The 26,242-nt window shown below is 48.7% G+C and overlaps 2 protein-coding genes and 1 pseudogene across 2 annotated transcripts; all 3 read left to right on the top strand.

The window, feature by feature from the left end:
- Window positions 1-1,286: 1,286 nt before the first annotated feature.
- Window positions 1,287-4,479, top strand: LOC149365362 (uncharacterized). Its single transcript, XM_089582250.1, has 3 exons — window positions 1,287-1,633; window positions 3,178-3,258; window positions 4,242-4,479. The coding sequence occupies exons 1-3, from the start codon at window positions 1,287-1,289 to the stop codon at window positions 4,477-4,479; spliced, it is 666 nt and encodes a 221-aa protein (XP_089438376.1).
- Window positions 4,480-5,712: 1,233 nt separating this feature from the next.
- Window positions 5,713-12,662, top strand: LOC149365361 (serpin B4-like). Its single transcript, XM_089568441.1, has 5 exons — window positions 5,713-5,777; window positions 8,351-8,593; window positions 9,491-9,754; window positions 10,408-10,742; window positions 12,445-12,662. The coding sequence occupies exons 1-5, from the start codon at window positions 5,713-5,715 to the stop codon at window positions 12,660-12,662; spliced, it is 1,125 nt and encodes a 374-aa protein (XP_089424567.1).
- A 9,247-nt stretch (window positions 12,663-21,909) lies between these two features.
- Window positions 21,910-23,263, top strand: LOC149365360 (iripin-2 pseudogene; annotated as a pseudogene).
- The last annotated feature ends 2,979 nt before the right edge of the window (window positions 23,264-26,242 follow it).

Here is a 26,242-nt window from a genome sequence, read left to right as displayed (position 1 = left end):
CCTGACTATGCCCACTGCAGGGCAAAGACCTCTCCCATGTCTCTCCAATTAACCCTGTCCTTCGCCAGTTGCGGCCACCGTATTCCCGCAAATCTTTTAATCTCATCCGCCCACCTAACTTTCTGCCGCCCCCCGCTACGCTTGCCTTCTCTTGGAATCCACTCCGTTACCCTTAAGGACCAGCGGTTATCTTGCCTTCACAATATTGTTGCTGCTGTTGTCCTATAAATAATGGCGCGTACCCCTTCACATTACATGTCTTGCCATTACATGCCCTGCCCAAGCCTACTTCTTCCTCTAGATCTCAACTAGGATATCATCAACGCGCGTTTGTTCTCTCACCCACTCCGCCCGCTTCCGACCTCTTAACGTTACACCTATCATTTTTCTTTCCATAGCTCGCTGCGTTGTCCTTAACTTAAGCTGAACCCTCTTTTTTAGCCTCCACGTTTCTGCCCCATAGGTGAGTACCGGTAAGATACAGCTGTTGTATGCTTTTCTCTTGAGGGATATTGACAAACTGCCATTCATGATCTGAGATAACCTGCCATATGCACTCCATCCCATTTTTATTCTTCTAGTTATTTCCCTCTCATGATCCGGTTCAGCGGTTACAACCTGTCCTAAATAGATATATTCTCTTACTACTTCCAGCACCTGGCTACCAATTGCGAACTGCTGTTCCCTTGCTTCTTTTATTCCCTTTAGGGCTACGAGCCGGCCAGAGAAATTAACATAGGCTCATTCACTCAGCAATTTCCATGTGCTGTCTGACGAGGGCGGGATTTTCGGCTTAAAAATGACTTGCTCATCCCTTACCACACTCCTTTGTAACCTTCTATCCAAATACCTTCTTCCCTGTCATAATCATCATTATCCTCCCAGCAATATTCTTGTAAGATTATTTAACTTTCATTCAAAATTCCTTCAAATTACTTTGAAAGTTATTTTTTGCCACTCCATCCATCTCTTGAAGCACAGTGAAATTAAAACCTGTGTAAGGGTGTAACTTGGGCCGAAACCTGGGAAATACTGAGTCGTATGCGGATGCGTCATCTGAAGCAGTCATCATCATTACCCCTAGCACTGCTCGAGCAATCACGCGACGTCTTCGCTGGGCACCGTGGCACGCGCGCATGCTTCATCAGATCACCACGTCAGCGTTCTCCAGGAAGAGCGTTTGCTTCTGCCCCTTCGTAGACTTGCCGTCTCTTTCGCCCGACACCGTAGTCAACACCTTAAGACCAGGCAGGGACACAACAGCCTCACCTCCGAAGGCATCGGAAATGAATTCTTCGGGTTCTTCCGATGATGGTGGTCTACCCCCTGACCGACCGGCAGAGCCACGGGGACAGGACCAGCCACCACAGCAGGACCGCAGTCAGGATCGGGGATCCCAGCCGCAACAGCAGGATCCTCAGGAGGATCGTCAGCAGCCGCAGCTGGTGCGGACGTCGTCCCTTCGCGACAGGCAGCTACCGGAGCAGCTGTCGCGGCAGCGTCGTAGGCAGAGTAGGGAGTCATCCACACCCTCCTCCTCCGACAGCACCACGGGGGCTTCGAGCGCTACCACGCTGACGCAGACGTCGCGGTGCCAGTCTCTGGACCTGAGTGGGAGGCGACGCAGGAGGAGGTAAGCAAGACAATAACTTGTTGTCGGAATTCCACACGTCAACGACAGCGACCACAAGCGTTGGCCAGCCACTGTCAGTTGTCTCCGTTCACAGGCTTCACAGGCACTGAGACCCCAGATTTATCATATGCTGGCAGAGCAGAACAATGGCTTCAGCTAGCTGGTCGATGTTCATCCACGAGTTCATTCACAGACCGCGGAAGGGTCAGGAACGCAAAGTACAGCCGGCCAAATCTTTAGCTGGCGTGCGTGACGGCCGCGCTTTCCCTGCTCCTGCAGCTTATGACGGCGCAAACTGGCTAAGATATCAAATCTAAGCACAGGCTTACTAAACCCCTACTTAATGCTGAGCTTTCCCCAAGTTTTCTCCGTCGCAAAGCTCAGGAGCGCAGAAAAAGCTGTCATCGCGCACGCCAGCTAAAGATTTGGCCGGCTGTACTCATAGCACGGTTTTGCACTTTTCAGAGCGCAGCTCTGCGGCGCCCATTCGCAGATTCTGCGGCGTCGTGATCGCCGTCGTCCTCGGCGTAGTCGGCGTAACACGCCACCTGACAACCGTGACAGGTAGTAGCCCAGCGAAACACCACCTGCCCCGGCGAGAGCGGAGGAATAGACAACAGGAAGGTGGCTACCACGTGAAGATCCTAAGAGGCAGATAAAAGCGTAGCGCGGCACCTTCCAGTGATGGCAAGTGGCGCGTGAAGAGCTGAGCTCTAACTTCGCATTACCGACTATCGTAATCGTCTGCCAATTTTCTCGCGCCAGAAGTTTGCTTGTTAAGAAGTTTTCTTTGCGGCCTTAACACTGGAACTCGACTGACACGGCAAGTAGGAGGATGCATGCCGTGGTGCATTTCTTTAACTTCGTTTTCCGGCCCACTAGAATCACCTAGTGGCAAGAGTGAGCGTTGGCAAGCACCACTATGGCCGCTTTTTTTTTTTTTTGAACTCAGAAACAGACCTTCAATGGCTTCTCCTGATTATTGAGCGTTTCATTTTACAGCTAGCGATAGTATATACCGATTTGCATCATTTGATGAATGGATGTCTTGGAAGACAATAGTCGGCTCAATATGAACGAAGAAAGCAGGCGGAAATAATTATTGGTGACAGTTATTCGATGGCGATCTTCAAAGTGTGATTACCAGCGATGCAGGTGATGGAAGCGTTTATTAAAGCTTCCTGTTGGGCGAGTTGGTAGTTCACCTTGATGTAGAAGGGTTTGTAGCGCAAACAGAGACACGGACAAGAGAGACGAAACGCACGCAGACAAGCGCTTGTGTGTGTATGTTTCGTCTCTCTTGTCCGTGTCTTTGTTTGCGCTATAACATTTCTACTTCAAGGTGGAAGCGTTTAGGTGGTGCCTCTGCTTTGGTGCGCTTTCTAAACACAACAAAGTTGAAAAAAATGAGCGCCTTGCCGTACGTTTGTGTGTGTACTTATTTAGAGCGACTCTGTCGGATTGTTTCGTCCGACGCCTATTTGCGTGATCACGTGGTACAAGACTCGCTCTGCCTAATGGCACCCCGTCCTCCTCGCTTGCAGCTCCAGCCAACCGGAGAGACATTCGGTGAGGATTCCGGTCAGCTACCGGCCCATGGGCTGGAGCGGACTGCTCGGCATGAGGTACTGACCTGATTCTGCTATTCACCTTGCTTGATTATCGTACTATAGTGAATCTACCAGCGCGAAAGGCAGGGACGTGTAAATCCATTCATTTGTGTACCATAATCATTAAGGCTAACGCAGTTGAGAGAAATAAATTCAGGGCACCGGAGGCGCCTACAGAAAGGAAAATGACAAAGGTTATGCTCGCTGAAAAATAATGTTCGCCGAAATAATGTCCGCCGCAAAAAGGATGCGTTATAAAAATAAAAACCATTAAGTCCAACCCCCACTCGTAATCCAACAAAATATGACTGCGTGCAGAATGTGTACGTCTTAAAGTCAACCTCATAACCTCTACCGCGATTGACCTAAGCGTTCGAAACAAATATTTCAAAGCCGGTACCATATCACTGCACAACAGTTCTAGACGTCGCAGTGGTGTTGATATACGGAATTTAAAGCGAATGCAGCAGACGTATTCCATGCCCGCAGTCTCCTCATGATATTAACCCCAGTGGCCGCCATTACGGTGAGTGTACGTAAACGAGGTACTTAGAGAAAACATGGCCCTTTTAAAAGGCTTTTTTTTTTCTTTGCAAGAAATAATTAGTCTTAACTTAAAAGACTTGTGAAAACATCCTCGGCGCTACCGTGACGGTGCAACAGCGGGTTTACACAACCTCCTGTTAGCACATTGCCTCACTTATATAACATTCGTAGTCGTCGTAGATATATCGGGTGCCGTAAGTGGCGTCAGAGGAAGAGGGCTATGCTTATCATCATCATCATCATCATCATCACGGGTTTGAAATTGCTGGCAATAACGCCTGTCAGGGTTGCACATTACATCGAAGTTGACTATGGGAACTGGCTAAGCTGCCTGCTATGACATTGTCCTTCACATCAGCGCGCCGCTGCCCCTAGCGAGCATTACCGTAACCAAAGGTAATGATAATGACCTCTGCACCAGTGAAGCTTGCATTCCCCGACGCGTGGCGCAGGCTGTCTCCGTCGGCGTCGCCCTTCTCGCTGCCGCCCGAGCTGTGCGGGCCGCTGCTGCAGCTGCCCCTGGACCTGTGCGCTGCCCTGCGTCGCGGTGGCGAGCGTGGAAATGTGCTGCTGTCGCCGCACTACGCAGCCTGCATTCTGGTGATGATGCACCACGGCGCCGCGGGAAACACGAGGCGCCAGCTCGGACGCCTGCTCGGTTTTCCGGAAGACGCCAGCCCGCCGACGTGAGTAGACATGTCGCACATCATATAATATGGAAGCATATTAAGAAACGCAAGGCAAATAGTTTTACAATGAAGTAGCAAGTGGGATTTGTTGCTGAAGGCTGATTAGGAAATGGCGGAAAAGAGCACATGAACTCACAGGAAGAAATCACATTAATATATTGTGTAAACCTGGCAGAAAGTAGATGTTTGGATGGATCCCATCCTGTTTCCCTCCCGTTTTTTCCTCATTTTTAAGTATGTGACCATCCTCCAGTTTCAATTGCTGTTAAGTCCGCGATTGTTTTACAGGCTTCTTCAGATAAATCAGCATCCCGCCCTGAATACAGCTCGCATTACGGGCTTTGACGGATGCCACCACTTTCATGCATGCCACCACTTTCATGCATGCCACGAATAGAACACATTGTAAATAGAACACGTTGTAAATAGAACACGAATAGAACACGTTGTAAACTGTTCTCTTCCTAGCAGCATGTTGTCCCGTTTTTCATGTTCATGCAGCACAAACACGCACAAAACGCAGAGATGGTTTATGGTTTATTGGGGTTTAACGTCTCAAAGCGACTAAGGCTATGAGAGACGCCGTAGTGAAGGGCTCCGGAAATTTCGACCACCTGGGGTTTTTTAACGTGCACTGACATCGCACAGTACACGGGCCTCTAGAATTTCTCCTCCAAAGAAATTCAACCGTCGCGGCCGGGATCGAACCCGCGTCTTTCGGGTCAGCAGCCAAGCACCATAACCACTGAGCCACCGCGGCGGCAAAACGCAGAGATGTGCACAATGTCCGCGCTATCAATTTTCGGGTTATACTTTTCTCTTTATGGATGTTGGCAAACTGCCGTTCATGATCTGAGAGAATCTGACAAATGCGGTCCACTCCATTCTTGTCCTTCTACTTATTTCCCTCTCATGATCCGGATCAGCGGCCACTATCTGCCCTAAGCAGACGCATTCCCTTACCACTTCGAGCGCCTCGCTACCAATCATACACTGTTGTTCCCTTCCGACACCGTTGAGCATTACTTTGATTTTGTGTATATTAATTCAACTCTTGTGTCAGTGTTTGTGTTAAGTGCGTCTCTACCTCGTATAACTGTTCTGTGTGCTGCATGACTAAGAATCACCACCAACTCGCCCAGTTCTTTGTTCTGTTATTCCATCTTTCCTGCCCGGGCTGAATTTTAACCGTAGATGTTTGCTTTGCGCAAATGACCAAGGCTATTCTAGCAGCATGACGCAGGTGTCTCCCGGCAGATGTCTCCCGTTGCCACAACGCACCCTCCTCCCCCGTGAAAGGTGATCCGATAAGGCGCCATCCAGTCTTTGACTACAAATCCGAGAGCTTCCATTTTTATAGATGCAGAATTTTGCGGCTGTCGAACTTCGATAGAGGTGATATTCCTGAGGTCCGTGTATTGCGCGATGTCAGTGCACGTTAAAGAACCCTGGGTGGTTGAAATTTCCGGAGCCCTTCACTACGGCGTCCCTCGTAGCCTGAGTCTGAATCGCTTTGGGACGTTAAACCCCCATAAACTCAGAATTATACTAATTGTGCTGCCGTACCCAAACTTAATGAATTGGTGAGCACTAGTGTCGTCCATTGGCTAACCAGTTGTACATCGTGGCGTTGATTAACGGTAATCAGTCGACACGAACTGGATGCTTACTGTGCAGTCATCGACGAACGACACGGACAAAATTTATGGCACAGTCTAAGGAGGAGGACCTTTCCCCGTGTTTTCAGCATTAAGCTTGAGCACGCAAGCTTCGCTAGGCTCAATAGAGTCCTAGAATCAGCCCGTTAATGCGCATACCTGTCTCTGAAGATACCCTGAAGTGAAAAGCTTCCGAATAAGTTGACAGGTTGCACCAGATGCATAAAAGAATGTACGGCTGGGTTATCAAGTTTCAATCGGTAAACTGAAAATCAAAAATGTTCTTTTGAGGAAAGGAAATTCTGCATAAACTCTCTCAAATCTAGGTAGACACCCGAACCGCGGTGTAAGGGAAGGGATAAAGGAGGGAGTGAAAGAAGAAAGGAAGAAAGGGCTGCCGTGTTGGAGGTCTCTAGAATAATTCCTACCACCTGGGGATCTTAACGTGCACTGACATCGCACAGCACACGGGTGCTTCTAAGGCGAAAGCCTTTTATGGCTCATACTCCCGGTGTCCGTCCGAGCGCTGGAATCGTGCCAACTGTGGCCTCTCCTCCACGCAGCGGCGCAACCTCCTCCCCTCCTTAGCAACCGGTGCGCCGGTGGGGGAGTAGCTGTGCATAGCAACCGTGACGTCACACAGTAACGGTAGAACGAGCGCACGTTGGCGGTGGCAGCTGCACGCCGCTCCTTCGCCAGACGTCTCGTTGCAGTCGAGTGAGTGAGACGCATGGCTCCGAAGCGGCCTAGTGATTCCGCGCCAAGCGATTCGGAGAAGCGGCAGCGGACGCCAGATTCCCCCAACACCAAACGCCAGAACAAGGAGCGAATGCGCACGCGATGACTTAACATGTCACCAGATGCGAACCACAAGGCTTTCGCCAAGCACAGTTTATACTCCGTTTCATAGATAGCTGTCAACGCTGCCAAAGGTACGAAAGTAGTCCGCTGCAAAAAACAAGCAAAATGTATCCGTCCGCCTCGCGTCGTGGCTGAGTGGTACGAAGCGCGCGCCTGTGTGTTCATTTTACTAGATGCCAAGGTTCGACTCCCGGCTTGGCTGGTTTCTTTTTCATTTCTTTTTTTATTTTTATTAAAATAATCATTAGGTAGAAAGTCGAAACTGTCAAACTCTAATGCCTACCTTGAAAAACACAGCGCTCTTTACTTGCTTCGAAGGGAAAAGGCAGTGTAGTCTATTGGCGACGGACGTAATTGCGAAGTGCTTTTTTTCGGGCAATGAGCGACTTTTTAGCATGCGGCACACAAGTTGATCTTATTCCAGTAGAGAGACCTTCTTTCTTGAACCTCGCAACTGTCCGCGGGCTCACCCCGGTCACCTCGCCTACAGTTTCGAGAACTTCACGTGCAGTCTTCTCCGGGAAGCGCTTCCTTACGCTACAGTAAACGTTGACAATCACCTGCTTGCAGTCTTTCGAAATTTTCGGAGGCTTCAGATTGGAGAATATGCGAGCAGGAGATGTTTTTAAAGCCGCAGTGGGCGAAGAAAACAAGCGAGTAGGAGATAGCGGTGCCATTTTCGCAGACTCTGAAACCGAAAGACGAAAGCAGACGACATCGCCGGCCGGCCTAGCTGCGAAAACCTGATACAGGAGGAGCCGAAAAAAAACCAGAAAACTAAGGCACTCTGTTTTGAAGAACATTAAAGAAAAAGCAATCTTTTTGCAAAATAAAACACCATTATCATTATACTGCAATATTAACCAACAATAACTTTAATTTTGAGTTCATTACTCTTTCTACTTTCGACGCACCACATTACGATGCGGACGAGGAGCGCGAACAGGCGCCGTACCCTTGGCTGCGTTGACAGCTATGTATGAAATGGAGTTTAGAATTCCCAAAGTGTCTCCGATAATTTTGTTTTTGCGTTGAAGTTTGTGATTTTTGAAGCTTCAATTCTTATTCATAATATAAAAGTCACCATCACCCATCGTCGTTGTTTTTATCATTGTCAGCCCCACTACGTCCACTCCAGGGCAAATACCTTTCCCATTGATTCTCAGCCCTGCCCTGCCTCAGCTAAGGACATCTTTTACCCGCAAACTTCCTGATCTCATCCGCTAACCTGACTCTCTGCCACCCCCTCCCCCTACCTAAGTTTTACCTTCTCGCAGAATACACTTCGTTGCCCTTTAACGAACCTTTGGTAAGGGTAGACATCCTAAATGGTCGTAAATGTAAATATCGCAGAGACGCCATCGCCGACACGTCCTGCTGTGGAGGAGCCTCCGGTGTTCGTCGGGGTTCGTACTTGGAGACCTTCGGGCTGCATGCGTGCCGGCTGTTCTGCAGCGACTTCCACCGGCCCCGGCAGAAGCTTGGCTCGGCGGGCTCCATGACGGGCTACCTGGCGCTCTTCCACGACACCAGCGTCCGCCTGTCGGCCCGCTACCATCGGCCGCTGGTCATGCTGTCGCCGCAGATACACGCCAGGTGCGGTCCTCTTATGACGAACATGTAAACTCCTTATCTTGCTTCCCCTGCCTCTTGTATGTCTTGTGCTGCGCTAACTTCTTAGCTGAGCAGCATTCTGTGGTGCTGCTTAGTGTTTAGCGTTCAGAAGCTCCTCGTGCACTACGAGGGCGCCATGGGTGGGGTGTTCCGGTTTAATTTAGATGAGCTGGGGTTCTTCAATCACTCTAGACAAGGGCGTGTATTGCATCTCGCCTCTCTCGCAAAGCGGCCGTGCGATCGGGATTTGCTCTGGTGATGTGGCGCTCAGTAGGCGACGACGCAGATGTCACTGGGGCGCTGCGGCGGCTCATGAGCAGTGTCATTAAACGCTTGATGAGCCGCCTTCTGATTCTGACGGAACGCAAAAGAAACGCGTGTGATGCACTCACTTCAAGGACAGCCGCCGTCAAAGCACACCTGATGATGCGCTTTTCATGTCCTTCAGGAACCAGCGCATAAACAGACAGACCACATATTCATTCATCCATTCATTCGTTCGCTCACTCGATCCCGGCCGCGGCGGCTGAATTTCGATGAAGGCGATATTGTAGAGGCGCCCGTGTGCTGTGCGATGTCAGTGCACGTTAAAGAACCCCAGGTGGTCGAAATTTCCAGAGCCCCTCACTACGGCGTCCCTCATAGCCTGAGTCGCTTTGGTACGTTAAACCCCAATAAATCAAATCAAATCGTTCGCTCTCTCGCTCATTGTGTATTTATACCGTATATGCAAAATAGACGGAGTGCTTTGTTCTCTCTTTCTTCTTGTGATTTTGAAAATAAACTGTCTAGCCCAATGGCAAGTGTTGCTTTGACGTTGATGTCTCCGAGATTGTCGTTCGAGGTACGAATATCATTATGCCTGCTGATCCACTGCAGGGACTTCGCCACGTGCTCCGAGCAGTGCCGCCAGTCGATGGACGGCCTGTTCCGGGCCCTGTCCGGCTTCGCCTTCGACAGTCCCGTGTTCACCTCAGAGTGCGTTGGTCCCAGTTCCCTGCTGGTGTTCGCCAGCCTGGTTCTCCTCGAGACTCATCTGCCCACCCCGTACCGGACGTGCCGCAGAGCGTTCCGGGAGGCCTCCGGCACCACCAGACTCGTGAACACAATGCGTCGAATGGGAGCGCCCTACCGCTGGGCAAGGTACGGCGGGCAGCCCGTGCTCTACCAGCGCCCTCTGGTTCGCTCTACCAGCTGGCTGTACGCAGTTTCGCTCCGCACATTGTAGGTTTAATGTATGGCAACGTATCTACAGGCAACATTACTGAGGCCTCATAGCCTGTTATGGTGACTGAGGCCTGTTGGATAGGCTGTAATGTATACTTACTGCATATCACCTGTTATGGATTGTAACGCCTCGTATTTATCAGGTTATCACCAGGTATGCGTAAGCATTATGGCGAAAATCTAAGAACCTGCGTACCATATATTCCCTTTTGAATTCCTAGCGATTTAATCGCATTGGTGCAACTGAGTAATTGTGCAGTGCATAGGACAGCTTGCAATATACAGCCTATATAGCAGGCGACAGCCCATAGGGGCGAAGTGACAATATGTACTATCGGCACCCGGAATTTCCGGGATATCTAATTCTTTAAAATCGAATGACCGTGCAACGTCAAGGATGCTGTGTAAGCAGGAATCGTGACCGGAACCGCTGTCGCTGCAAAAAGATGGGCCATTGTAGTTCTCACGGAAAATTTCTCGGTGGCCCCTGCTGCACCTTCCTCAAATCTTCCCATATGCTACACTCAGGCGTGTCTAACCGGCTGTCCTACGCGCAACGTGCACCACAGGTGCGTCGACATCGGGGCGACGGTGCTTGAGGTTCCGTTCGAGTCTCCGCTGGTCGAGTCCATGCTCGTCTTCCTGCCGGACCCCACGACACCGGACGAACCCGACGGCCTGGCCTCGCTCGAACGGAGTCTATCCAGGGAAAAGATACTGGACTGTCTGACACGACTCGAGCATCGTGGTCCCGTCGACGTAACCCTACCTCGACTGAGGCTCCGCTGCGCCATCGACTTTGCGCGCCTCATGCCCGTCATGGGCGCGCCGGATGCGTTCGGCGAGGCGGCCGACTTCTCCAGCATGGGCAACGTCGCCAGCAGCGAAAGAAGCGACGGCACCAGCGCTGGTACGGCCATTGAAGGCTCTCAACCTATTAAGTAGTATTTATCATATCGTCAACGATATGTTCAAATAGGAAATGACAAATTCGCTACACAGCCCCAGTCCAGCGGCGTATCGCAAGGCAGCGTCCTGGCTCCGCTGTTGTTTGGTACATATATAAATGATGTATTCATAATAGATCCCTATGCACGTTGTTATTTACGCAGACGACACAAGTACATTTTCCGGATGAACAGGCAACGAAGTAGCATAGAAAGCAAAACAATTTGGATGGGAAGTTTTAATATGTCCCGACGAAAACTTTCTCCTGGTTACCGTAACTAAATTAAAAACCGTGATCTTCCCTCCTAAGAACAAAAATGCAGTCTACCTTTAAATATCGCATATAAATCGTGAAACATCGAAATAGTAAAGTCGTCTAGATCACGCGGGGTCATATTTTCGGAACACATGCAGTGGGACGAACAAATTCATATTGCTCTGAAAGTATCCAGAGTAGCAAGTTTGGTGTCCTGCCACAGATTCATTCTACCCCAGAAGGTTAAACAGGTTTACTGGTTTACTAGTTTTTTAACCTCCCAAAGCGACTCTGGCTACAACAGACGCCGTAGTGAAGGGCTCTGGATATTTCGACCACCTGGGGCTCTTTCACGTGCACTGCCATCGCACTGTACACAGGCCTTTAGAATTTCGCCTCCATCGAAATTCGACCGCCGTGGCTGAGATCCCTGCCTTTCGGGTGAGCAGCCGAGCGCCATAACCACTGAGCCACCGCGGAGGCTAAAGGTTAATCAGAACTTATACAACGTTCTTTCACGTCCTCATTTTAACCAGCGCACTTTAATATCGGCCACAACTACACACTCATGGATACAAAAACTACACAAACGCGCACACACACAGTCTGCGATTTCTTTTGCCGACTGAGGCGGACCTTCAACTGACATCTCGGACGAGGTTCGTAAGACCGTGCAGCACTGAGTTTTGGAAGCATCATAGCTAAGCAGCCGCTGCCCCCGTGTTATTTTCTACCAATTACGGTTCTCGCTGAATTTTTTAAACTAAGCCGTAACTTAGTTTCTGCAATAGCTTTTTTTAACCTTTATAGGCTAGAAAACAGGAGCAGGATAATTCTATTATTTTTTCCTCCCTTAGCGAATGTGACTTTTCAGTCGTTCTCTTCTTCGTAGTTTTATTATGTTTGTGCACTAAGATCCAGAATCAAAGAAACCGTATAATCATCATACCAGCAATGACCACTTTCAAAATACAAGAGCGAAGAAAGCTTTTCGTTTCTCTTTTTATAAGGATGTTACCTTTGCTTAAGTAATTGACTGAACCATTTCTGTATTTTGCTCGTATGTCAGAATAGGCTCTTTACTGGGAGTGAAAAGTTCGTTTGTGACTCACACCTGTAAATTTCAGGTGACCATTAAGATGACAAATTAGTGATGTTGATTAGGAGTGTAATGACTCTTACCGTCCGCCTTCGAGAACCCAAAAAAATTACGCTGACGAGTGATTACTCCCTAAATGAAATCTAGCTCACAATGGGGGCTTCCCCTGACTACAATAGATTCCCTTATGTGTATTTTGCTCACGCCTTTACATTTATGTCTTTTTAACTTTAAGCAAAGATACTTTAAGCTTTTTTTTTCATACTCAGTTTTCAGAGTGCTTTCTGCATTTCGTCATCGCAGTTCGCCTGAAAGCTTCGGCCGCCAAGCACTTCGCCGTCTTCCGCACCGGCGTACGGTCAGCGGGGTCCCAGTCGACACCGCCTGCGCTGCCCCCGATCGCCGACTGCGCCGAGCGGCCGAACCTCGACTTCACGGTCGACCGGCCCTTCCTGTTCCTGGTGCTCGGCAGGGACCCCGACAGCGTCCTGCTGTTCGGCTCGGTTACGCGAGCCAGCTAGGACCCTTGCACCGAATAGCACACTGGCGCCACTCTGGAGGAACACTGTGTCGTTCGAGTGGTGCCTCTGGGGCGGGGTCCCACTTTTAGGGCAGATCTGGGCCTCTCGTAGCTAAGTGCGGATATTCGAATGGTGTGGCGCTGTTCGCACTTCGGTGACTCCCGCGGCAGCATGCTTGCTTGGGTCGGTTGGAACAACTGACCGAAAGAGACAAGCTGCGGAGAGCCAAAAAGTGTGGCTACGCTGTCCACGCGAAGATACGCAGAGCAGTTCCGTGTTAGGCTCTGTTATTCGCTAAAGGTTCAGTCTTCACTCGAGTGAAGTCATAAAGAAAAATTTTTGATATAGTTAACGCGCACGCAAACAAAGTATGATTAAACCGACTCTACGTACCTTCTGCGCATTCTTCTTTATCGTTCTAACACTTCCAAAAATACAATTGCGAGGGATTTCTAACAGATTAGATTAAAAGCAGTACACGACAGCAGCTAGACTAATTTCAATGTCGTCGCGCCTTATAGCTGCAAGCGCGATGTTCATGTGAATTATTCAATCTGATTAATCTCGTAGGCTTTTATCTTGTTATATTGCATAAATACATTTGTTGCTTGGCAGAAATAATTAGAATTATGCAGCAAAACCTGTATTCTGTGTAACAGCGTATATTTCAGGTGTTGTAATCACTTACACGATTCACTTGGACACCTGTGCACGCGACACTCATCACGGCATTATAAATCAGGAGCTAATCGGGGCATACAGCCTCTCGAGCAGCATAAACGAAGACGGCGGAAAGAAGCCGGGATACCGTGCCATCAGTGAGGAAAAATGGCTTCAGGGCACCGTAATAATTCAACACAGTCCGCCGATATTAAAGCAGCGATGATACTACAAAACTTAGAAAAAAATTATTTGCCTGCTGCCTTCTAGTGTAGAGCTCTGTGGCATCGCTGGTCCTTTTATTTGGCTATCATGTGCTGACCATGCGTGAACCAAATATAGGCGGCAGTGCTTTCGGAGCTGCAGTTAAATAGCCTGCTCAGGAGATAGCTTAGTTTTGTTCGCAACAATACGCTATTGCTCGCATTTTTATTCTCTAGGTTTCTGTATAGAAACTACGTTGATTGTAGCCCGTTGGGCAATTAAGATGACATCACAAGGTCACATGACCTTTCTCGTTCAATATTTTAAGTACATTCAACCTGGTGCTCACAATCCGGTGGCCAGGTTGCCGCCTGCCAAGGTAGGCAAATTGTGATAATGTCACAAGGACACTTCACTTTTCGACCAATCGGATGGCTCGTCTGGGCAGGCTTTGACAACGTCACAAAATCGTGTAACCTCTCTCGACCAATCATCTAATTTCGTCACACCGGACATCAGAGAAGTTATTTTGGGAGGACAACTCTATTACTATCACATTGAAAAAAAAATTGTTTTGCTCCAGTCACACACGCGAATTGTCTGAAATGTGCGAAACGTTGGCAAGCGCCCTGAAGCTTTCCTTTTTTTTCGGTTTGTCAAGAACCATCTGCCCAACCTCTCTCTGAAATGCGTAAAGGTACAAGATGATGTACATGCCCGATCTGTTGGCAACAGTACTAGGAATGTGGGTAGCGAGACAACATTACAATAAATTATTCGTAGAGAACAAGCACCCCGTAAACTGTTAAAGTATATCTGTGGATTTACGCCGGTAGTCTTTTAAATTGTCCATTTTTTTTTTTCTTATTGAATTCCCTTCGTGCCGGATTTTAGCTGTGGTTATGGGGTAGGCTCTGGACGTAATTCTGAGATTCAGCGGTTATTTATGAGTGGTTGATGATATACCGTAAAACATTGTTAGCCAGCAAAAGTGACCTCTACAGGGAAATTTAAAATCTATTTGTGCAGTACGGGACACAATATGTAGAACTACAATAAATAACAACAAATGAAAGAGCTGCATATATTTACTCTGCGATTTAAAGATGATAGAATGTGGTGCTCCAAGAACATACGCAGCTGAATACACTATATGAGCTGGTGCAAGAGCGACGTGATGCTCGCCGGCTTAACTCTTAACTTCACACATACAACGTGTGCACTCGAGGCATGTCCTTCATCGCACTCTATTCTACAGCCGCCTTCGCCAGTTCTCTCCTGGCGTTTTTGTGAAGCTAAGCGACAACAAACCAACTGATCTACGTCGGCCATCATCTACCCTCGCGGCGTCGTCGTTTCGCGAATGAATTGCACAAGACGCCCATCTGCCGCATGGCTCCATCGTTATAAACGTTGACGCAAGAATTCAGGCCTTCGAAACAATGACTGCAGTTTACTGTCTTGCAAGCCTGCCCTAAAGAAACGTTCAGGTTTCACCTCCCAAAACCTCATTTCTCCTTCTGTGCGAAAATGCTTGCGGTTCAAGAGGCACTTTGCTCCGTGCCCGTCGTTCCCAAGCTACCTACGACCCGCATTGTCATTCACACCGACGCCCTTCACGTCACACGCCAACTACGACGCGTCAGTCACACCACAGAAATTTGCCAAAACATTCATCGTGTAGCGGCACGCAGCCATTCCGCAGCCATTCCGCAGCCATTCCGTATTGAGTGGGTCCCACATGACCTCCTGAGCTCACAAAGCCATGCAGATTCTTTGACCCACCTTGCGACCCCATCCGTGCCTCAAGTCATTACTCTGGACGACACCACCCTCCTTTTATCAAGAAAGGAACAGCTCCGGAGCCGCACACGTGCTCTAACCCCTCCGTGTGCGGCAACCCTCCCCCGCGGTCTTACCCGTGCAGAGGAGGTTGCGCTTCGGAGGATCCGGGTCGGGGTTACTCTTAACTCCAGCCGTGACGCGAAAGTGGCCGCAATTGCAAGGTTTATATCCCTGCCCGGGTGCCCCGTCTGCAAGAACAGAAATAGTGAGTTAGACATCCACCACATGCTGTGGGTTTGCCCGGCGCTGAAGCCGACAAGAATTCGGCACCTGGTGGCAGCGGGTATCTCATCGAACAATCCCGATTCTTATACCGCTTGGACGCAGGGACGACATTTGTGTGTTCACTCCTCGACTTCATTAGATCAGCAAACATTTTATCATTTATTTAAGCATCATCGCCATCCATCATTCATCATCATCATCAGCCTGACTACGCCCACTGCAGGGCAAAGACTCTCCAATTAACCCTGTCCTTGCCAGTTGCGACCAACGTATCCCAGCAAACTTCTTAATCTCATCCGCCCACCTAACTTTCAGCCGCCCCCTGCTACGCTTGCCTTCTCTTGAAAACCACTCCGTTACCCTCATTACATACCTTTTTGTGCGCTGAGGCACTAAACATCCTTTTAAAAAAAAAATAGGTCGATGAATGACTTGCAGAAGACTTTTCGAGTGACTATGACTTCCCAAACAAAAAAGGAGGCGAAAAAACAGAACAGTGTAGGGGCATGATTACGTTATCCGAACGGCAGTGTCATAGCTTCTGCTGTTTCATAAAATTTCTTTTGGTACAAAGGTAGCTCGTGCATATCTACCCGTTGCAAAGGGACAGGCCCATACATCATCATCAGCAGCAGCTAGTCCGGTGGCAGTGGCTTAAGATACTACTATTGAAGGAGTGGCTGAAAACAGTTCGCCAGCGGTAACGCATACGCCAGTCGCAAGGTAGCCCTCCTCCTTTCCTTGTATTAACGCTAACGGCTTCTACTACCTCCTGTCCTCTCCTCTACCCTTCATAGCACCATTCATAGCACCGACCCATTTCAACGGATATGGCTTCTACTACCTCCTGTCCTCTCCTCTACCCTTGATAGCACCATTGATAGCGCCGACCCATTTCAAGGGATATGGCTTCTACTACCTCTGTCCTCTACTCTACCCTTCATAGCACCATTCATAGCGCCGGCCCATTTCAACAGGTATGGTCCGGTCAATCATCATATTCATCCCTTATGCTGAGACAGCTAGCGCATGTCCACCCTTTTATTGTAAACTCTCAAGAAATGAAATAAAATAAACAAAAATTGGAGAGGAAGCCCGCACCCAACCAGAGGTTATCGCAGGCGATCCAATTAAACATAAAAGAAAAGGGGTCAATGCCCAAAAGAAAATTTAAGGAAAACCAATTACAAGAGAGGAAAAAAAACAGAGGCACAAATGATGGGCAGGGAAAAGTGATTTTTAAAGCAAGACGCCCCTGAAGGATTAAGAAGGACGAAATGAACATGAAACAGGGATGGGTCCCGCGTGCCCAGATTCTTCAGACAGGCTCACAGGCGGCCAGGAGGAGGGAAGGTGCGGGGATCTGTAAGAAGGAAGAAGAGACAGGAAAAGGAAGCGAGGAGAAAAAAACAACGAACAAACAGGAGATACTGGGCTTAAGAAAGCAGAAGGGGTACAATAAAAGGGGGAAATAGAAAAGAGGATCAAGTAAATGACAAAAGGCATGTAAAAAAAGCAAAGAAATAGAACGAGCGAAAACTTTTAAAAAATCAAACAAACAATTAAAACATGACAAATATAACAGCTAGAGAAAGGAAAAGGAATGGCAAAAAAATAAAAATAAACATGAAAAAACGAAAAGCAAGCAAAACAAAGGCTGCGTGTACACGCAAAGCCAGCAAATATCAAGGTCCACATGCCATCCACATGCCCGTGAGGCAGGAGCAGGGCCACGGCCCACCAATATTGGCCATATGGTGCCCCCGACCACATGAGACATGCAGAGGCACAGAAATGGCAGGGAGGTCTACGAGCCATCAGGGCGGGAATAAAGACGAGAGACAGGTGAAAGAAGGGAAGAAACGCGAACAGCAACGCGAATAAGCAACGCACGAGACCGAGGGGAACCTAACAAAGAAGGGAAGTCATGCAAAGGAACCCATACATCACCATCATCTGTAGGACTGCACCGTTGACAGAATGTATTCTTCCGCAAGCGACATTGCTTGCCGCAATCAGCGCCGAGACCACAGCCACGGCCGCTTGATGCAAAGCGCAAATGCGCTTTGTATCTAGCGGCCGTGCCACAGCCTCCAGGTGCCAATGTTAAAAATGGGGCAAAAGAAACAAAACCAGAAAACGCGTTAAAAATGCTACCTCGGGGTGTGTTTTCTTCCGTCTTCCTTTACTTGTGAGCCGTGCTCGGTGTGAAGATGGAAAATTTTCTAAACGCCACCAGATTTTTAAAACAGATTGTTATTTTATCACGCCTCTTTCATATTCATGTATGTATACCCGAGTAATTTTTTTTTGAGCGCCAAAGTGGTCAGGAAAATTAGTCTAAAGCTCAAACATCTTAGCTGTGGTGCTCCTAGAAGAAGCATATTTAGGCGAATGTATAATATGACGTGGACAAAGCCGGTCATTTGCTGTGCTGGAAGCAGATACGCGAAGTTTTTTAGGGACGGTTAAGGAAAAATAAATAAAGGCGCAATAAATGTCTTAGATATATTCCCGCGTTTTCTATATCTTAGCATTTCGACGCGGATGAAGCTGGTATCTCTGCGCGTGCAGCGACGCGAAGTACTCGAACACGCCGTGCGCTCTGGATACCGAGCCTGTTTCCTGCTTTTGCCGACCTGACTCGGTTGCTGCACTTCGTGCCGAAACACGCAACCACAGGTGCCGGCGGGACATCGACATCGTGGACGCCTTTTGATTGACGTCAGCTGAAACTGCGGGCCGCTCGCATCACGAGGTGAGCGTGGCCTACGCCGGCTAAGAGGGGCCACAGTCAACCAACCTTAGGAAAACGGAAGCAGCGATCATAAAGGGAAGAAATGACTTTTTGAAGACCGCATGATGTAGACCGGACTGTGGGGTTCGAACCGAATCTGTTTGAGCTCATCAAAAGCGGGCATACAAGAAAGTCATTGACGAGAACTTCGCTGTTGAGACTGAAGACGTGATGCAGTACGAGGACAAAGCGGAAGATGTGCAGTGTCTGCTTAAAACACGAAAGGCAAAGGTGCCCAGCGTTCAGCGCTCCCAAGCAGCAATGCGTCTGGTACCTAAGAACGACGGTCATCACAGAGGAACAACACTGCAGTCTGCCCAGGCCAGGCTGCCTGCAACCCTGCCACACGCCTCCGTGGACAAGCTCTCCACATTGACAAACTTCTGGGAGCAGCTCAAGGCCTTGATTCACAACGCCATCGAGCTTACCTGCGACGAAGTAGCTTCCCAAGCGGCCCCGGCATCTCCAGCGACTGATCGAGAAATACTACAGCTGCCTATTCCTCTTAAGCTGCCTATACTCCAGCTACATACGTCCAGGGGAAAGCACTCTGCATGGCCCGACCTATGGGAACAGTTCAAGGTACCGGTCCACGACAACACCATGGAGCCTACCGGCGACGAAATCGACCCCCAAACAGCCGCGTCGTTCTTGGCGTCCGACGCAGGAGCACAACCGCATCCAGTACCTCCCGGGCTGCCTGAAATCCAGACAGTCACTACCGGGAAGAAACTGTGCGCATGTGGCCAAGCTTCTGGGAGAAGTTTAAGGCGTTGGTTCACGACAACGACATGAAGCCTATCGACGACGGAACTGTCCCGCGCACGCCGAAAGCATGGTTTTGCGTTTATGTTAATGTAAATACTTAGTGAAAATTTGCTATTATTTATCGTAATATACTAAAGCTGTGTTGTAGTGACCGCAGAATCTAATAATGGTCCGTCCTTCACTCAGCGTCATACCGCGTGCCATAAAGCCGGCGGCATGTGACTCTGCCGCGCAAAGATGGTAAAAAGGAAGAAAGGCGCAGGTTAGTGCGCGCTGCGGCGCCGACTGTATTTCGGGTGTTCACCAAAAATGCGGAAACTGCGGAAGAAGCCGCAATTACTGCTGCCTTTGCTTTTGCGGACGCTACAACCATCGTTAGTGATTTCAGATATGGCATCGCCAACTTTGCAAAAGGCCGCACCTCACTCACGGAAAAGACATTGGATCACGTAATCTGCCCATGGTCTCATGACTGCTCCCTCACCTGACACGTGGCTTTCAGGAAAGGCCAGCGGCGACCGAGGCACTAAAGTCAAGGCTGTTTAATAGGGCTTATGCGGTGAGATAACCGCATGGTCTAGATATCACCTAATGACCACCACACTACTCTTTCCTTCAATAAAGTTTTACTCGCTAGCTCTGGCCTGGCTACATAACAGCGTGTTGCGTAATTTCAAACGTTTCTAGGTCACCCTACGCGCATCGAAGCAGACAACCCCAACTTCAGGATGTCTAAGTGGAAGCGTTTTAATCTCGACTGTTATTTGTTGTGTTAGCTTTTGTACCTGAGTAATCAGTGTTGAGTCATGTTAATTTTGTGCCTGTGTGTTGTTGATCGTTCAACAACAAAGTGCAGTTTCAAAGAGGTGGGCACACTTCCAAGCAAAAAATGCCAAGTCTTCTTGTATGCAGTGTCAATTATTTATCCTTTACTCGCAGACTGCTAAAAGGTGCAGCCAAGAATAGGAATATAAGGCATGGGATTAACCATTCACTCTCAATGATGTCCACGAGTGTTCGCCACTTGACGCCACTCGTGTCAATTCACCGTTGTCAACGCAACGACTGTGCACATCTCCCAGCTAGCAGTTCTTTCGATACCTAGGGTCTTAATATATTCTAGATATGAAACAACACTGCCTTTCAATAGCAAAAACCTTTCTTTTTCAGGGAACACTGCATTTCTTCGATCGGCTGTAAAGAAGTAGAAGTGGCGTACGCCACAGCTAACCGCTTGCTGGCAATTTATTCTGAAACACGCGGGTAGCGTTTACTTTAAGGAATGAAATATCAAAATCGATATGAAAAAAAAAACCATATCGCAACAGCTGTACATGCATATATACTTGACTGCAAGCTTTCTTCGTAGCTCTTCGCTAGTAGTCGTCAGTTCCACTGCGACTGCTCTCTTCTAAACCGAAGTTATCGTCTGGCATCGTTCGTTTGGTTGATGTCCTTCAGCAAAATAAGAAGAAATTAAAACTAGCCCTAATTGTGGGAGAATTTACTGACAACAGCCAGGCTAACGTGTTTACATATTGTGTTTCTCACACTGTTTACCGCATGCATATGTGCCGAATATAGCACAGAGTGAGAAGCCATTTCGCACCTAACGTGTCCATTTTATTCCCTTCCAGAGTGTGTGTGCCATTTGGTCTACTTGCCAAACGGCGCACAGCATTCCCTGCTGGTCTGCAAAAAACTACGCAAAATCAGCTTCGTTGGCGCCGCCACTTATGCCTTTCAAGGCTTATGTCTACGCAACTCTAGATTTTCATTACTCGACTTATTCAGCAAACGAAATACTTGATGAGCCATGTGTAGCGAAGTATACTAACATTAAAGCCTCGGCTGACCACGAGAGGGAAGGTTTCGAATTACAGATGCCTGCTGTCCATGTCCCTATTTCTCTTGGTGCTGTCTCTGGGTCTCGACCCTTTTGCGATTGAACTCAAGTGCCTATTCCAGTGAGTGGACACGTTTCGGTAAAGCGATCCTTTGTACCGAATTCCCTCGACAAAAGCAACGAGTTTAATTTCATTTCATTTCGCACTTCCGCTTCTCTTTCACTGTTACAGCAGCGCGCCGGCTCGTCTACCGTATCCATGCAGATGCCGGTGCTGGCCTGATACGAAAACGAATAGTTTTTCCATCCTTAATGCAGTCCCTATAAACGGTTGTCATCAGTTAAAGTAAACTTTCCACTTATTGTGAAGCCAATAAGGTTAGTTTCCTCATAAATGAGCAAAACACAAGCAACACGTATGTATAGTGATGGAGAAAATACAACGCAAGGCATAAGACAAGGGACAGAAACTGGAAGACACACACGAGCGCACATTAGCACGTATACGGGGGCTATTGAGGCCACGCAAGCAGGGATACATGAGGAAAGCGGTTTGCACACCTGTCGACAACATTCACACTGTCCCGCCGATGACACATCTGCATTGCATGCGCACAGGACCGCGAACAGGATGCCGAGTTCATCATTTCTTGGAAGCACAGGCTCGGAAAACACGCTACTAGACATCATCAGGACCAGACAATGAAGGGCAGAGAACTCTGAGAGATAACAACAAAAGTGACGAAATAAACTATTCCATCGCTAACGGATCTGGGCGATAATGGCTTTTTCATTGTTTTTCTGTGGCGTGCCTTTCAAGTGACGGCTGTCGGGTGCATTGATAAGAGGACAACGCAGGTCGGATGGCTGATATGTTTACCGGCGAGAACATCCACCGTCAGGACACGTTTCTAAATGCCCCTCGCCGAGCAATAGTGTTCATTCTGCTCTGCACACGATCGTGATGTCCACCCGTGCGCAAGATGCGACCCTGCGGCACTCGAAGGCCAACAACGCTTTCGGGCTTTCCTTGTTCAGCGAACTCCGTTCAACGAGGCAAGACCAAAACGTCTTCTTTTCCCCGGCGAGCGTCAGCATCGCCCTCGGACTCCTATATACAGGTGCCCGGGACAAGACTCTTTCGGAGCTCTCCTCTGTTCTCGGACTCACTGATGCCGGACTCGTCGACAGGAACGCTGTGTTGTCTGCCTACAAGTCGATTGTCGACGTCGAGTCTCCGAACGCCACCTTGGATATAGCCAGCACTGTTCTTATTAAGCAGAGCGCCAAAATCCTGGATCAATACAAGTGTGACGCGTCCTGGTACTTCCACGCGCAGGTACGCTCGGTAGACTTCCTACAGGATGGCCCCAAAGTGGCCGCCGATATCAACCTGTGGGTGAGCGACAAGACGAAGGGAAAGATTCCCAGGCTCCTGGGAGGCGCACTGCCAACGGACACCGTGGCGTACATCATTAACGCCGTCTACTTCAAGGGAACTTGGCTCACCATGTTCCGAGCCAGCGAGACGAAGCCGATGCCATTTTACAACCACGGTAGAGACGAGGTTAAAGTACCGACCATGTCAGTTCGCCGAACGTTCTCCTACGCATATCTTGAGGCAATAGGGGCTAGTGCTTTGGCAATCCCTTATGCAGGAGACAGGTTCAGCATGATCATTGTTCTTCCCAGCAGCAGGACAGGGCTTTCGAAAGTCGAGTCTCTCCTCACCGTTGAGGTCTTGGAAAAGCTGGTCAACGACCTTGTGGGCCAGGACGTTATTGTGCTGCTCCCGAAGTTCAAGCTTGAGACCGACTACGACCTGGTGAGCTCACTCCGCAAGCTTGGCCTTGAAAGCGTGTTTGACAACAGTGCAGACTTATCGGGAATCAGCCCTGCGAATGACCTGTTGGTGTCCGATGTCAAACACAAGGCAATGATCGAAGTGAACGAAGAAGGAACCGTGGCGGCTGCTGTCACCTCAGTTCGCGTGAAGCCGAACAGCTGTGCACGATCGTATCCTCGACCTCCCACGACCTTTCATGTTGAGCATCCTTTCTTGTTCTTCATTTGGGACAGTGCCGACAAACGCGCTTTGTTTATGGGTGCCGTCACAAAGCTGTAAGTGACCCACCTCACAGCGCAGGGGTAATAACAGTTCTTACAATGTTTCGAACATGCTCCGAAGTTGTCAGACGCGACGACCTGCACTTTTCTTACTTTCTGACTTCTGAAATAAATCGTTTTCGCAATGCATTACAGAATGGCGCGCCCATGAGTATTTAGTTTAATGACGTCCGCAAAAATTGCATCATTAATATTGGTTCCGGTTTTGCGCTTGCCTGATTTGACGTCATATGTAGACCATGCAGAGCTGTAAGAAGCAAATTTTTCTGCAGGAAATCATTTGTTTTTCAGTCCTTCTATTTCTGGCTTCTTTGACGAATGAGTATTACTTATTCGGAGCATTTTCACGGTGGGAGAATAGTGACTGCCCACTGTACTGACAGCTTCCTGTACTGAGAAAGAGAGCAGGAAGCAAAAACGTGGTGTTTAATTTTATTTTTCAGCGCGAAGAAGTGACGGGACTGAAGCGAGCCCCCGTCGGAGTTTACATAGCACAGTCTTTTTACGAGTTGAAGTGATGAACGTTTAATAATTCACGAACGTATGTCCCTACTAAGCGGCATTTTTCAAAACCAGAATGAATGTTGAGTACCGGGCCTTTCAGATTCGTTCTGGACGCTAAAAATTCTATTTTAAACCAGATCAGTGTTTATTTATTTATTTTATTTATTTATTTTATTTTATTTTCCTCAGGGCCCGAAAGCATTACACAGGGGTGAGAATTACTTACGAAAGTGAAACAGTGCACAAATTCAAAAATCTGTCACCTTCTGTGAAAAAAGGATTACAGTAGGAATGTACCGTCTTTGTCAAAAGTTGCCGTTGCCGCGCCACCGGCCTGAGCGGGCTTACAGCCTAGCGACGTCGCTGCCAGCACGGGCGTTCAGCGCTGCGGCTGCGTAAATTGGCTGACGTAAGCCTGCGCCCTCGCTCAGTATGACATACGGTATGACAGCACTCCAAAGGCGCGAAATTGCTCGCCGCACATACTACCAGCTTACTTATCATCATCCAAGGAAGGAGGGCGAGAGCGCAGGCTTATCTAACCCAGTTTGCACTGGCAGCCGGGGAGCAGCGGCCAGCGCCGGTGATCGCAGCGCCACCGCTCGGCTGACATCCCGCTACCGCTTTGACAAAAACGGTACATTGGACCACACAATACCAGGGAAATTTAAGTCGCCTAGTAAACTGAAAGGATTATTCGGCTGCCGGGCTGTAATCATATGGATTACGTTAAAACAGCTGCGGGGCTACTTGGTTGTCAGACATAAAACGATTCTAGCGCCGGGACGCATACAACACGCGAGAAAGAAGTCTTCTGTCTTCTTCTTGTGTGTCGTACGTCTCGGCGCTAGAATCCTTTTACCATATAAATTACGTCATGACGGTCGTCGATTAAGGTGGGTGAACAGGACGGAGGACGATAGCAAACTCCCACTATCAATTGAAACTAACACAAGTTCTTAAGCGTCTGTGAAATGAATACGAAAGAACAAAAAAGCTATAGCTGCGTTTACATGAATGCGACAGCAGCGCATCGCATCAACTTTTTAGCGCATCGTATTCATGTAAACGGTGATAATGCGCTAGGAAAGCGCGTCTCATCAATGCGCCTGAGGGGGGTAGATCTAAAATGACAAGTCGACTTCAGCGGTGAATGGGAACAGGTTTGGAGGTGTCCCTCCTCCTTCTTGTCGTGCCTATACAATACCCCCCCCCCCCCCCCCCCGCCGGATAACAAAGCAGACTTCGCTCAAGATGGGGGTCACTGGACCCCTCTGCCGCGTGCAATGGGCGAAGGGTCACTGTACCACCGGACTTGATGCTGTACGTGTAAACAGTAGCGCATCGGCTCCACGGGATACGATAGGAAATGCTATGCGCTGCTGTCGCATTCATGTAAACGCGGCTACAGACGGCTATTGGCACGCCTCCGCCGCGCTCAGCACCCCAGTCACACCGATAATTGTTGTCTTTTATCTTTTAGAGTCGAACAATACACTGCTATCAATCTTCGCAGACAGCCAGGTTTCAGTAAGACATATGTCGCCGTCACAAGCATCGATAACAGAGCAAAGATTGCCGCATCCTGGAATTCGGCTTTGAATATTTGTGAATAAAAACGAAAGTGGGTTCGCGACCGGTAACTTTAATCTACTGCCCCCCTCGCGCAGTGGTATTCAGTGGTGGATTCAGCGGGTGGTGCGGAAGCATTAGACTATCCATGGAAGTAATCGGAGCATTCGACAGCTGGCGTGAAGGCGCTAGGAACTTCATGGTCATGATCATCAGATTGATTGTACATGTAGCACTTTTTGTCTATGTACAACTTGTTAAAGCGAAGCTTGAAGGTTAAGGGTTGCGTTTCGCCAAATTCGAACAGTTTTTTTCCTAGCAATACGGGTAGCATGAGAATAGTCGTCCCTAATTTTTTTCTTCTTTAAGCTTAGAACTATTGAGGAGCACTTGCTGTTTGACATTTGAAGGTGAGGATTTGTCAATAACTGGCCTGCACTTATTCGACGTACACCCGCCGATACTCTGGGCTCGCTCGATCAAAATTTCCAAAGGGGATGAAAGCACATTGAACTCTTTTTCTTCCGACTGGGCCCAGGACTCTGATTGAGTGTCGGATAGGGCGTAGAATAGAAGGTTGTCTCGCCGTTGCCTGTCTCCAAGCTCAGCCTGTTTACAGCGCAGTTGATCGTGTTCACCTGTCAGCTCGTCAATAGACAGGCGAAGACTCTGCACCTCATATTCCACTGTGTCAACGTCGACTGCTTTGTGCTGAACCTCCGTTATTCTTTGTCTATCTCGGTTATATTTTTGGGGAATTCCTCCTGGGTTGTTTTAAGCTCACCGACCGATTTAATTGAATCCATCTGGACTTTTTTCCATTTTTTCGGTTCGAGTGTTTACAGTTTGTAGCATGGCAAATATATCGCCAAATTGCTGGGACTGGAAAGCAGACAAGGGGCGCTGCGCGTGGGTTCTAGTGCTGGGCCCGGGTTTGAGCTTCACATCCCCAGACAACATAAGCAGCTGTATGTAGCATCAAAGTAATCATACAACGCGGAAAGCAAAACTTCCGGGCGTGGGAACAGTAAC

This window comes from Amblyomma mixtum, chromosome 1 (genome assembly GCF_055824585.1).
Source record: "Amblyomma mixtum isolate Tamu chromosome 1, ASM5582458v1, whole genome shotgun sequence".
Classification (NCBI taxonomy): Eukaryota; Metazoa; Arthropoda; class Arachnida; order Ixodida; family Ixodidae; genus Amblyomma; species Amblyomma mixtum.
This window is presented reverse-complemented; position numbering and strand designations above follow the sequence as displayed.

What these genes read in the sequence shown, in the direction of transcription:
- LOC149365362 (XM_089582250.1), top strand. Translation starts at nt 1,287, where the DNA reads ATGAATTCTTCGGGTTCTTCCGATGATGGTGGTCTACCCCCTGACCGA. An exon ending in GGGAGGCGACGCAGGAGGAG is followed by an intron (nt 1,634 to 3,177) that starts GTAAGCAAGACA and finishes CCTCGCTTGCAG; the next exon opens with CTCCAGCCAACCGGAGAGAC. An exon ending in AGCGGACTGCTCGGCATGAG is followed by an intron (nt 3,259 to 4,241) that starts GTACTGACCTGA and finishes CGCGTGGCGCAG; the next exon opens with GCTGTCTCCGTCGGCGTCGC.
- LOC149365361 (XM_089568441.1), top strand. Translation starts at nt 5,713, where the DNA reads ATGACGCAGGTGTCTCCCGGCAGATGTCTCCCGTTGCCACAACGCACC. An exon ending in ACCCTCCTCCCCCGTGAAAG is followed by an intron (nt 5,778 to 8,350) that starts GTGATCCGATAA and finishes TAAATATCGCAG; the next exon opens with AGACGCCATCGCCGACACGT. An exon ending in CGAAAGAAGCGACGGCACCA is followed by an intron (nt 10,743 to 12,444) that starts GCGCTGGTACGG and finishes TCGTCATCGCAG; the next exon opens with TTCGCCTGAAAGCTTCGGCC.